The sequence below is a fragment of the Ciconia boyciana genome, chromosome 6 (assembly GCF_034638445.1).
Source record: "Ciconia boyciana chromosome 6, ASM3463844v1, whole genome shotgun sequence".
Classification (NCBI taxonomy): Eukaryota; Metazoa; Chordata; class Aves; order Ciconiiformes; family Ciconiidae; genus Ciconia; species Ciconia boyciana.
This window is the reverse complement of record NC_132939.1, coordinates 36,419,884-36,434,013: the sequence shown is the minus strand read 5'-3', so window position 1 is coordinate 36,434,013 and position 14,130 is coordinate 36,419,884. Positions and strand designations below refer to the sequence as shown.

Genomic DNA, 14,130 nt, shown 5'->3' with positions numbered 1-14,130 from the left:
TGGGATTTACAGATACCGCTGAGTACTACATGCCATATGCACTTGGAGAATTTGTCAAGTAAAATACGTCAAAATATTTTTCACAGAGATGTTCATGTCCAACTTCAATACAGTCTTGAAGGACTGTAATGATTAATAATTTATTTAGGGTGTATTTACAAATGCCAGCATGCCCCCATCCTGGCCCCATTTTTCATTTTTCACTTTTTGCATCACATGAGTTTGAATTTTATAAATTCTGTAGCCTTATTTACACTTCTCATTAACTATTGCGCTAAGACACAATACAGGAAGTTTATGATCAAAGATGTTTTGAAAGATCTGATATCACTGATATGTATCTATGTATGTATATTTCACATTATATGTATTATAAAATTGAAAAAGGTACACAGCATAGCTTACATACAAAGTGCCCTCTTGTGGTTCCAATCTGTTTGTAAACTCAAACAGATTTACAATATAGTATATATTTAAATGGGTTTCTAATATATAACCACATTTTTTTAGGAAAACAGTATCGATTATTATTCGGCCTAGAATTTTTCCAGCAGCAAGTACTACTAATGCCATTTCTTTGTCCTATCTGCACATAGTAATTGACAAGTACAAGCTCTCTCTGTAACAGATCATGTCTGAGGCAGACAATATCTGTGCTATGCTAATGACATAGCTACTGCATAAACTTTTGGCCATTAAAGACATGATTGTCCTGTCCTTCCCTGACACAGCTCTCAAGCTACACCAGAAAAAGGCTTTTGAAATATTGGTACTTTTAGATACATATTAGAACTTTCATTCAGTTCTCCTGTACAATATTTTTTTTGCCTCACTGGGATGTAGAACTTTATTTTTCAAAGGCAAGAAATCTTTCAAGGTAAATAATAACCCCGCATTCTCAAGCAAGAGTTGAATCAGCAATCCACCTATTCTGCTTTAAAATGAGATTTACAAACCTATCTATTATCTGTTCGTTCAACAATAAATAAAAAGGGAGTTTTCTTAAAATGTAAAACTTAACAGTGACACAAAAAAACCAAATACAAAGAAACAATAAATACCTTTTTGGCCTTGGTTTTTTTTTCGTAAGTCTCTGATAATGGTTTTCTTTTTTCCTGAGTGGTGTCTTTGGAGAATAAATATTCAAACTCAGTAGTATCAAGTATATCAGGTTCTTCTAGTGATTCCCATAATGTTGGCATAGCAGTTTTCCTATAAATGGAAAGGTAATAATAAATTTTCCAATAAACACTTATGAAAAACCATAATAGATCTAATCATAATAGATGAAAATCCATAATAGATTTAAAACTCAAAGCAACATGCACTGCTGCTATACAAACAGCATTCCTTCCCTATACCTTGCTCTTGTAAGGAGTCAAGACATTTTGCAGAAGGCTGTACCAAGAAGTTCAGCTATTTAGTATCCATGCCTGCTAGACTATCAAAATGCATTATTTGTATTGTACAGTTTTTTATACAACAACCAAATATTACAACTGCAGGTTGAGAAAATACATCTCGAGAGATTTCTGCCACTTCAGCTACGATTAGGAGTATTTCAACATCAGCTTTTTTGACAAATTCCCAGTAATCTATTTAGACCTATAAAAATAAACAATATCAACAAAGAGTGAACAAACTTTATTCAAGCATATTTTAAGAGCATTTGAAGTCATTTGTATAGGACTTGATTCACTTCATGTTAGCTGCAGATGTTGTATGCTCATATTTATCCTTGTTGCAGTTGTTCTGAGAAGTTAGAGTAATTATGTGGCCTATATTTTGGGAGACTAACCAGTACTCTGCTCCATTCAACCAGCTGTGAACTTTAAATGTGGATTATCTTTCCTTCTTTTTTTGCCTTCCAAGACCAGATTTAGTTTTGGAACATTTTGGAACTTGTTTACACAATCCTCTAGTTTTATCTGGATTTGGGGAAAACACTATGTAGTGCTGCAAACATGGCACTTCAATTCTGAATGAGCTTTGTTTCAAAATTTCAATGCTTCAGGAAAATATGTGGGACAAAATTTCTGAGTGCTCTTGTCTGTTTATCAGCAGAAGGTGGGCCCACTCCTTCCAGCAGATGTCACTAAAAGGCAGTGAAATTATTTGCAATTAAAAAAAAGAAGTGATGAAAACCCCTATAAAATACAAATGGCTGATGTCACTAAACACACTTTTATTAGACGTAACATGCAACAGAATACAATATCTACCAATTTAAGTGGAACCAAAATTAATTATTTTTTTTTCAAATGTGGGATTTTTTCTACTTAATACTCAACTGTACATTTACTTTCGTGAATGTTTAAGGAACTCTAATTTTTCCATTAGCGTCTGCTGATGTAGCATATTGTGTGTCACAGGACATGCTTACAGCTCCACAGCTTCACTCTCCCTGACATTAGCTGTAGTGTCAGCCACGCTGAATAATGAAGGATTCTTTCTGGCTCTGTAACAAGAACTTTGAAGTCCTGGATAGCTGCTGATCTGAGCAGCAGACCCTTGAAGAAGTTTTCAGTTCTAGTGCAGACCATGAAAATGCTGGACCATTACAGCTGGTGACCAGCAGTTCACCAAAAAGCTATGACTTTATCTTGCATTCAGCAAAAGCTTGATGAACCACCAATATTTCAGAACAAACATTTTGATTTCAGTGACTCAACAGGAAGAATTACAATAAGGTTTATTTACAGACCAACTATTTATTCACTATGAAACAATTTTTCACTAGTAATTTTGGGAAAGTAAAACCAAAATGCTCAAAATTCCTGCTCCAAAATATTTCAATGCCTTTAATTCTGAATCATTGAAAGAATACAACTGACATTTCATTAACTGTTTGTTCCTGTCAAACATTTTATATAAAATATTAACACATTTACAATGCTTTATTATATGAGAATAATTATACTTTCTCATCAAAATAAATTCAGACAAAAAGCTGTAAACTAAAACTCATATTTAAATACATTTAAATGCGGATATTTACTTTAAGAGTGTTTAAATATAATCCTAAAAATAACTTAAAATAGAAGATTAAGAATAATTGTAAATAATTTGTAATACTTAAATAAATCATTTATAGTGACTTTATTATAATAACATAAGTAATCTATAATAATAATCTGTAATATAATTCACAATATATGATATATAATATAGTCACAGTATATAATACAGTATGTAATATAGTGTGTATATATAGCATAGCATATATATTATTATTATACATGTTATAACTATGTCATATATAATAATATAATGTAATTTATTAAAATGTTTAAAATAAACTTAGTATCTTTGTAACTGCACTTATGCTAAAATAATTTTGAACACAGATAATAATGATTTGGATTTTAAGAGCTGAATAATCATGTCATTTCATTACTTGCATAACACAGGACCTGAATTTTATTTCATGATTCTAGCAACTCTTTGTTAAACTAGAAATAGTCTGTGTTGCTTAAGCATCCCCCCAAAATACTTTCTGAGCTAACCTTCTTAATGGAGCTCTACGGTACATTAATAAACACTTGAAGCAAAGTTAGAATCAGTCAAAATCCAAAAGAGCAGCTGAGCAGCACTGAAACCACATACCACTGTGGCAGCAAGGTATGCATGCTGGCCCAGAAAGTGTAAATGGGAGTCCTTTTCTCTTGCCAGCTGAATAAATGGATAGCACAAAGTAAGTTGTGGGATCATTTCAAGACGACTGTCCAAAAATTGTTTATTTATGCCTGTTCACCAAATGATCCCTTATAAACAAATCAATAAAACAATATGTTTCATAGTAACTTTAGATTTGCTACAAACGATATATACTATTAGACTACTTTTATAGAATCATAGAACGGTTTGGGTCAGAAGGGATCTTTAAAGATCATCTAGTCCTGCTCCCCCGCCACGGCCAGGGACATCTTTCACGAGACCAGGTTGCTCAAAATCCCATCCAACCTGACCTTGAAGACTTCCAATGATGGGGCATCCACAGCTTCTCTGGGCAACCTGTTCCAGTGTCTCACCAACCATGTTGTAAAAAATTTCTTCCTTATATGCAATCTAAATCTACCTCCTTTCAGTTTAAAAGCATTACCCCTTGTCCTGACACTACAGGCCCTGGCAAAATGTCTTTCTCCATCTTTCTCATAAGCCACCTTTATATATTGAAAGGCTGCAATAAGGTCCCCCCTGAGCCTTTTCTTCTCCAGACCAAACAACCCCAACTCTCTCAGCCTTTCTTCATAGGAGAGGTGTTCCAGCCCTCTGATCATTTTCATGGCCCTCCTCTGGACCCGCTCCAACAGGTCCATATCTTTCTTGTACTGGGGACCCCAGAGCTGGATGCAGTACTCCAGGTGGGGTCTCGCCAGAGCAGAGTAGAGGGGCAGAATCACCTCCCTCGACTTGCTGGCCATGCTTCTTTTACTGCAGCTGAGGATATGGTTGGCTTTCTGGGCTTCAAGATCACTTTGACGGCTCATGTCCAATTTTTCATCCACCAGTATCTCCAAGTGCTTATTTGCAGGGCTGCTCTCAATCCATTCATCCCCTAGTCAGTATTGATATTGGGGATTGCCCCAACTCAGGTGCAGTACCTTGCACTTGGCCTTGTTGAACTTCATGAGGTTTGCATGGGCCCACTCCTCAAGTCTGTCAAGGTCCCTCTGGATAGCATCCCTTCCCTCAAGCGTACCTAACGTTTTATCCCAGCACTAAATCACAATAAGATTGGTAATTTTTTTATTTGTTATATTTATTTTTTTAAACTATAGAGGTCTCTATCAGTACTGAGACTCCTCCATAATGGATGCTTCATGCTACAGGTTCCTGAGCTGCATATATTTATACATATGCTTTACTTTTCCTGCTCTGACAGAATTATACACAGAGGTTAGGTTCCAGTTTAACTGTTTCTAGAACTGGAATCATAGAGGATGACACATCATAGTGCTCTGAAGATGGTATCACCTGAAGTGACTAGAAAGCAAAAATGGAACTCTAAGTTCGCACCTGACCAAACCTTAACATTTCAATTCTAATTCTAATTAAGATTTTAAAATATAATATATATATATTTCTAATCTCCTGGCTACCTTTTTTCTCTTTAGTGAAGTCTAGGAACCACCCTGTCACTAGAGTTGTCCATGGAGTACTTGGATTTTTGGGAAAAAAAAATATTTCTTTTTGTTACAATGCACATAATTTTCATTTATAATGCATATAATTTTAATTTACATTTAATATCTTAAAATAATTTCTTTTGATCTATTTTTAGACTTCTAGAACTGATTCCATTTTTTTTCTTAAAACATATAAATTCCATGCCTCTACACAGATTTTGTTACACATTCCTAGACCATTAACTTTTTGTTATTTAGTCTTAAATAGTATACATACCCTTGTATCATGGCCTATTAATAGGAACTGTAAGTCCAAATAAATATATTTTACCTGCTGCCTTGTAATTGTATCCGTGTCCAATACAAAGGCTTCATGGGACGGCTAGGTTCAATGGCAGGTTTTCGAGGACCTTGGTTTGAAGATAAAGTGCTATTAAAAAAGAACCCAGGCCCAGGAGGTGGAGGGGGTGGAGGTAACCCAGATCCAGGCAGCGGAGGAGGAACAGGAGGTCCCAACCCCGGCAGTGGTGGTGGTGGTGGTGGTGGTGGTGGTGGTGCTTGAAAATTCCTATAGCCTTCAGAAAGTGGAGGTGGCAGTGGTGGACCAGATCCAAACTGAGATGTCAGTGAAGTCGGCCCCATTGGCAAAGGTGGTGGTGGAGGAACTAAACCTGGTAGTGAAGAATCAGGAAGGGGAGGAGGAGGAGGTGGTGGTGGTGGTGGTGGAGGTGGAGGTGGAGGAGGCAGCATTTCTTTTGGTTGACAAGATAAGACACTTTCTGAAGACTGTACATTGTAATTGTCCTTACTTTCACTTTGGGCAGAAATACTATGTGACAAAGAAGAAATATTAAGCTTTTTGGGTACTATTTGGTTATTTTTCACAGCTCTGTTTTCTTCTTCACTAGGCTTTATGAAAGTTTCTCTGTCAGTCTGTATACATACATTTCGGTATGCCTTTGGTGGGTTATCATCTTCAGTAGAAACACCAATATCCTTTGCTTTTTCATTTCTTCTGTTTAATTTATTATCAAGTTCATTCTTCAGATGTGCAATGGTTTCCTCAAGCTGAGCAGTTGATACAGCGTGTTCTCCACGAATATGGAATACCCTGAGTTCAAACTGAGACTGCAGAATAACAAAAAAAACCCTTAGTGCTAATATTTTTCTAAAGTGTTTATTTTGTAGTAATTAAAAATCTTCACATTTAGACTATGCTCTACTTTAAGCAAACCACAATGACAGAAATACTTCACTTTCCCAGCTCTAAATGGCTTTATTGCAAGCTATTACATAATTGGACAATTATTAATCTTTAAATAAATATAGGCAGTGTGTGTTTCAACAAAACATATTTTATGAGTAAATATCCAGAACATCAATTTAGCAAATTCTAATTTGTACTTTGTCTTTAAGCAGACTTACTAGTTTTTAATTGCTGAATGCAATAATTAATAGTTCATTAAGGAAAAAAGGTACCTTTTTCAAATGGTATTGTACTTAATGACATGATTTTATTGACTATTTCATTTCATAAATATGCCATATATGTAGTTAACATGTTAGGAACTAAAAAATAGATTAAACACGACAGAAGTTGAAATTCCTCCCAGGTAAAATATTAAATAAACAAATTAAAGCACTTTCTCAATCTATTAAAAGTGTTCTCATCAATTAAATTCACAGAGGTACACATAAATTCTCCTTCAAATTTATCTTTATTATTAGATTAAAACTTCATTTCTACCTGATATATTTTCATCTACAATTCAGGAAAATAAATCTTAGAACCAAGAGGATCAAGAGGATTTCACTGAAGTAGAAGGAAATAACAATCTTTCAAGACTATATGTAAGTAAGGAAGAAAAAAACCCCACTTTTCTTACCTTATATCAGAAAAATAAAAAACATTTGACACAGAAATATGTCCTTTAAATAATCCAATCCAATACTTCTATTCCAGATGATTAAGTCCCTGCCAGCTATTTTCTGTTATGCCATGATACTATCAGGCAGCTGCCTGGTGTTATCTTGTTTCTTTGCAAGGCAACGACTCCTGAAAGAGCATTTTCCGTGGTTCTTTCAGGACCTCTGTACAAAGGGAAGCCAACATTTCAACAGAAGCAGCTAATGAGCTGTGATTTTCCCAAATTCTGCCAGGCGCAGCAATTTACACTTAAAAATTCCCAGATAGTGCTGGTCAGAAGTGGCAACATAGCACTCCCTACTTATAATTCCAACTTGAGTATTAGGTCAGAGTTAATAGTTCACAGCATTAATTAATATGCATCCAAGTCATGCATGTGTAGCTCAGGATGGCAAACACAGTAGTGTCATAGACTGTAATTTGATATGATACAAAGAAGCTTGAATAGATATGCAAACAATATATGTTATTTCTTACAGCAGTATGATCAGCTTGCATTCTAATCAATTTGTTAAGATAAAGTCCAAAGTAAACAATCTGAAAATATTGGAAACAAAATGCTCCTTTTCTTAACTAGCAAGTGTAAAGGTAGGAAATCAAGTTTAAAGTCTTGCGAAGATCATCAAACAGAGATTTGTTTTGGAAACAACTCAATTTCTATTAGTTTTCTAGAACTAGGACTAATATGTAGAACAAATAGAACACTTTTTGCTTGGCTTTTTTTCTTTTCCTACTGTTACTCTATCAAAGTTTGTTGTCGCTCAGCTATTAGTTCAGTTCAACTATCAAAAGATTTTCTGCCATTTGAATTGCTCCAGAGCAATCACCTTTCTTTTTAAACTTGGCATAGTAATCCATAAATGAGGTAATGAAGTAAGTTTGCCTTAGGGAATTTAGCTATTTTGTTTATCATAGCATTTTGCCCCTATTGAACATCAAAAACTCCCCGATAGAACAATTTACTTTGAACGTTAAAGATTTTCCCAGCAGTAAATCTGAAGTCACCTTAAAAACACACTGTAAAACAAGCACGGTATTTAACAAAACTACTTATTACATTTAACTGGGCATGAAAGCAACTGTGTTAGTACTATATACCTTTTCAACTACAGCTCTTCAGTCTTTAATTTACAATATAAAATTGGTGGTTTAAACTCAAAATTACATTTGAGGTGATAGTTTTATGCTTTGTCTTGCTTTTTACTCTTTCACATTTTCAAAATTATTTTCTGTTAATAAAAATAATAAAATTATTAACATAAACAAGAATTAAAGCTAAAATTACTAAGCACAAAAAAGAAAAGCAGGCTTAATAGAAATGACACATTGGGAATCTGTGTTGAACATCTTATCAATGGAAAAGATCAGTGTTATCCAACTGACTGCAATATAAAAGGTATAAAAGGGCATAAACAAGTTTTTATTTCACTTACCTTACATCTCAAAACAAATCTTGTTCACCAAAATAAGATTAAGTAATATTGAAATCTTTTCAGTTTACATAACTATGATAGTATTTTCAACAAAATGTTAAAGAATATATACATTAATATGTACTATTTTTATACATATACATAAATAATACATACATATTCTTAATAAAGGTCTGCTTCCTGGCAAATATTTCTTCAAAAGAGATGAAATGCTCTAAAATCTTATAATGAATCAAATGGAGATCAAACAGCATCCAGTCTTTTCACACAGGTAGAATTTAAACATTCTCTTTCTGTCATGTACTATGACAAGTACGTGTAAAGTCTATTACATTTCCCTTATTATACCACTAAGGACTAGTTAGATACCTTACCAACATGCAGTATTAAATAATAAAGAAAACCAGTGTGTACTAAACGTAGGCACTTTTGACTCCTGAAAGTGAGTCAATAACTAAAAATAATTTTTTAAAAAATTACAATTTTCACTTGTCTGTGGCTTAAAACTTTTTACATGGTACTGCCTATTAGGATGAAATCTCAGAATTCAGGCTGCAGAATACTTACTGGTAATCACTAGACCTTAATATACAAATCTCAAAGGAGTCTATGGAGAACTCAAACTAAAACTAAATTAACTAAAATTAATTAAATTAAACTAAGTTTAAACTAAAATAAATTTTGATGCAACCTTTTTGTCAATACAACCATTCATTATGCAAGATGATTTTTTTTACTTTAAAAATGAGTTGTTCTTTAGAACTTGTGGAATTTGTATTAGTTTCGAATCCTTCTTCTGATGCATTATACATCAAATTTATAGTTAGGATTCTTATTATAAAGATAGGTCACTAAATTTTGCTATAGCAATTGGTGATAGAGTATGTATCCAGGCAAATCTTTTCTTTCTTACAATTCATAAAAGAAAGGATAGGAACAATGGAATCTTTTTATACTTTACATTATTATAACCAAATCTAACATACTGAAATGGAATATAATAGAACTATTTCCATCTCACAATTTCAAGTGGGAAATAAATCAATCAAAATTACTTTTATACTATATGCTGTCGCCAGCATCCTGAAATATTAAAAATATAACGTGAACACAGACACATTTCATTGAATAGAAATTAGTGTTAGAAGCACTTGTGCACAACCTTTCCAGTTAAAATACTGTTTTCATCTAAATGGGAACCAAAGGTTTTTTACAAATCTACAGGGACTTGAATAGATACAGTTCACATTATTCAGTTGGATAGATACAGTTCAAATTATTCATATGTTGCTACTGAATCATGTCAGCAATTATTACTATCATGTTGGCAATATACTGAGTCTGTTTTCATGGCACGTCATGCACCAGATTCCTAGTCTTTGGGAACTGCTGTTAAGATGAACAATGACCAAAGGCTACCATCAGGATATAATAGTTTGGTCACAGCTATTTTAAGGAGAATGAAATGGGAAAAAAAAAAATCAGCAGGAAACAAGATGTCTGAGGGAGGGAAGGTGTGGGAAGAAGGCTGGAGGGACAGAAGATATGGGAAGAAGGCTGGAAACTAAAGCTTAGAAAGCCACCCTATGCAGCATGAGTGAACATGATTTATTCCTGAAGAAGGGTAGAGGATCTGGAATCCTATCAGAGTAAAATGTCTATAAATTTCCGTATAAATTGAAAGCAAGACACTACAAAGAACAATTTGGGAGATGTTCATCAGCATGTTTTATATATATAGGATAACAATTTTTTTCATTTGAAAAATGCATTTGCCACTCTGGTAACTTGTTTAGAAGCCTGGTTGCCTGCTTTTCAACACCACTCATATAAGAAATTGGGATTGTATATGTAGATTGCACTCAGCAAACTAGTGCAAGGAACACATTTTTCTACTTCCCTGACCATTTCACTTTCTTGCAGCATTAATCCACTGTTTCAGAGAGTATATAAAATCAAACCCTCAGGCCTTGGCATGTAGAGGATCTCTGGCTTGTCGTGTCAATGACTCTTGCCAGCCAGTCAGTGACATTATCTAGATTTTATTACATATTCCTCTCTCTCCTGTACACACACACACAAAATTTATTCTTACAGCTGCCTAAATTTCCATGACAGTAGATATATTTTCTCCAGATTACTGTTACAAATACCAGATTAGAGGCAGGTACATTTCAATAAAACCTTATTACTATTTCCCCTTTATATTGCCAGCTCGAAAGAAAATAGAAATATATAAATAAATGTACTGTAAGAGCCCTAATGTGCTGAAATGAGATTTCAATCATAAATTTGAAAGTACCTCCTGAGTATCTTAAGCCTAATCCACCCAGCAATATGCTACTGAAAAAAATTGCTTTACCTTGGTACAATCTTTCTTGCATTCATTGTCAATATTAAATATGCAAATAATGCTATGCTAGTATGCTGAAGAACACTGTTAGAATTCAGAATTCATAATAATTTTATCAGACAAGGAAGCGGTCTGAAAAGACACACTGCGACTCAAAAAAGAGAACTGCAGCGTACATAGCACTGAAGGGACTGACATAGCACTGAAAAGGATCTGTGAAGGACAGCGTATCACAAACTGATCATGAGTCAACAACTCCATATTAGACTATATAAATAGAAATGTCATATGCAAAAAAGTAATCCTTGTGCTCTGTTCAGCTACTAAAAGCTGTGCGTATGTTCAGTTTAAGAAAAATGCTGTCCCTGTGTTCATGATCGCTGCTATTGAAATCTGGGGCAGCTCATTCAGTATTAATTTTCTAGGTTCGATCTACATTGCTTCACCCGTACTGGATAACACCCCCCTTGCTTCCTTAAGTTTTTTCTGTTTCTATTGCTGAAGAATACTTCCACTGTACCCTTAAATTTGCTTTGCAAGATGTAATTCAGCTTGAGTGTTGTCAACTGTCCTTTTAATTCTATGCTTTTCTGACGTCTAAAACTAGCCTTCCTGGCTGATGTACCTCTTTTTCCATTCTTCCATAGGCTCTCTGCTTCCACCCAATATCCATTTTGAAGAGGCTGAATAAATAGGCAGTTCGGTCTATCCCTCTCCCTGATAAGTCTTTTGCTTCCAAATCTGCCCTTGCTTGGAACACAGATTTCAGAGTTTTTGCACCTCTGATTCTGACTAAATAAGGTCCATGTCTATTTGCTATTCAAGCCTCACCAGTACAGCTGTATTCACAAATTAGTTTATTTAATTTCTCAAGGTTTGTCTGGTATCTGTCATTGGAATGTGCACCCCTAAATAAAAGCTACCCCTAACAAAAAAAAAAATCACCCCTCTTACTAAAATACATGATATTGCTATGATACAAAGATGATTATGCAAATATCCAAAATATTGATACACTGCAACCTGGAAAATAAGAAGAGTTTTTGGAATGGCTTTCTGATGTCCTCATGTCTTTTCCCCTTACACCCAGCCCTCTGCCATATGACTCCAGTGACTTCCTTTTTGCACCTGCTAAATGACTTAACACGACACAGAGAAAAAAGGCAAGATATATTTTCTGAAATAATGCTGGCAGCTCAGCCTTGGTCCCGTGAGACTCAGGAACATATGAAGCATATGTTGAAAGGAAGAAAAAGCCCCAAAATTGAATCAGTGTACCGTAATTCCATTAACCATTATAGTTTCAGATGACAAAGCATATAATTAATCACAAAAGAAAAAGACTAAATCCCTCTTATTCAGAACGTAACCTACAGGTTGTCTAATGTCTTTGAAATGATAATGTGGATTGACATTGTGCACTTATTTCTGCATTGTGCACTTTTCTCTGTGCACTGATAGGTGACAGAGATTACAGCCTCATTTGATACAGTCGGTATAGTCAATTATAGTCTATATAGTTAATTAAATGCAGTCAACTCCAGAATATTTCTTGTGTTACTGTTTTATATAATGTGATTTTATATGGACAAAGACTTTCTAACCATGACATAGAATTGCTCTGATATGAAAAGTTTTAGAACAATTTGTATGGATGAATATGAGGAAACCATAAATCTCTGCAGCAATCTACTTTCAAAAATAATTTGCTGGCTTGTTATTAGTCAAGATTTATTTGCACCATAAATGTTTAAAAAAATCCCGAGAAGTGTAACAGTAAGACATAAAAAATAAGTTCTCTAAAACACTGTTTAGAGCAAGCAATATGCAGAACTTTTGCTTTGAAACTAGCAAGTTAATGCTTCACTGTTAATGCATAATATTTTTTCACTAGTGTTTACAGTGCAATGCTACTCTGAAAAGCGACTGTGTAAAAATGGCACGTCTTTAATGAACAAGCTGTTCTATATATATCAGAGACAGACCTCTTCTTTAACTGAGAAACACACACTTTTACTAGTTTTTACTCTCATTAGCCTGGAAAAACAACATAGTAGAGAGAAAGTGAGCTTGATTTTATTCCCTTCTCTGACTTTATACACTGATTGTTACATCTAATTAGTTACTTATGCCAAGCCATGAAAATGAAAAAAAATGGGAACAAAGAAGACACAAAGTATCTACGGATATGGTTTCTAGAAGTGGAATGCTGGGGAGGGGGGTTAAAAAAAAACAGAAGAAAATAAAAAAGAAAAAAAAGATAAGAATTATTGAGTTGCCAATGAAAAATATTTTTATAGACTTTACAGCTTTTTTTTCTTAATAGTATTTTGGCCATCAAAGTACTGTGCATAGAAAAGAGAGGAAAAACACATTTTTCACAGACAGCCTCTGACTTTTTGGTTTTGTTCATTCTAAGTAATTTCATCTTCAGTTTTTGGAAGAGCTCACACTTTTTATTCTTGTATTGTGTTGACAAAAAAAAAAGGTCCTTTTTTGTTACATCTCTTTCATTGAAAAAACATACATTTGTTTTAAATTTTAACAACAATCAGAGATTTAGCAAAGGATTTCTCAATGAAAAAAAATTAAACCTGTGCCAATTTACATAAAAATCAAAATTCCTCTCTAACAAATACCTCAACAAATATAATCAGTTACATATGGTATATCACCATTTTCAAGGGTACACAGTAAGGATTATTCTTACACCTTATAGTAAAAAAGTAAGCTAAATGATTGACCATTCTCAAACATTCCCAGAACTCTAAATATTTGTATAGGCTATCTACACAGAACCCAATTCTCCTTCTAATTTAAAAATATTAAATATGTAGTTTTATAGAGGAAATGTAGCAAAAGTAGTTGGGAGGAAATTTGACCATAGCGGGTATACAGAACATTGTTTTTCTATATATTTTTGAATACTTAGTTATTTAACAATTATTGGCATTTGGGTAGTTGAGAAAGAAATACAGCCTTATAGACAGTAATTTTGGAGTACAAAATTATTGGTATAGCACATCATTAAAATACACCCAGTTACATACAGATTTTTTAAAAAAATATCATGTGCATAATTATTTATATATAGGACTACTGGTGGCTTAAAATTCACATAACATTTTAAGCACTAATTCACTTCAAGTTTGATAATTTAAATATTTACTGTGAAAATATATATCATGTTTGATATGTTATGAAATACAGCTTCTGATTTAACAACACCTGCAATTACTTGTAAAAATTGATTTGTGATTCTTTGAACAATTACCATTTCTACAAGGA

The 14,130-nt window shown here is 33.8% G+C and overlaps 1 protein-coding gene across 1 annotated transcript in view; it reads right to left on the bottom strand.

Annotated features, from left to right (window-relative positions):
• Positions 1 to 14,130, bottom strand: part of LOC140652642 (formin) — a 153,940-nt gene that overhangs the window by 97,379 nt on the left and 42,431 nt on the right. The window contains exons 4-5 of the mRNA XM_072863665.1: positions 5,461 to 6,257; positions 1,062 to 1,212 (exon numbers count right to left, since the gene is read on the bottom strand). Coding sequence (XP_072719766.1) covers positions 1,062 to 1,212; positions 5,461 to 6,257 — 948 coding nt within the window. The remainder of the gene's footprint in view (positions 1 to 1,061; positions 1,213 to 5,460; positions 6,258 to 14,130) is intronic.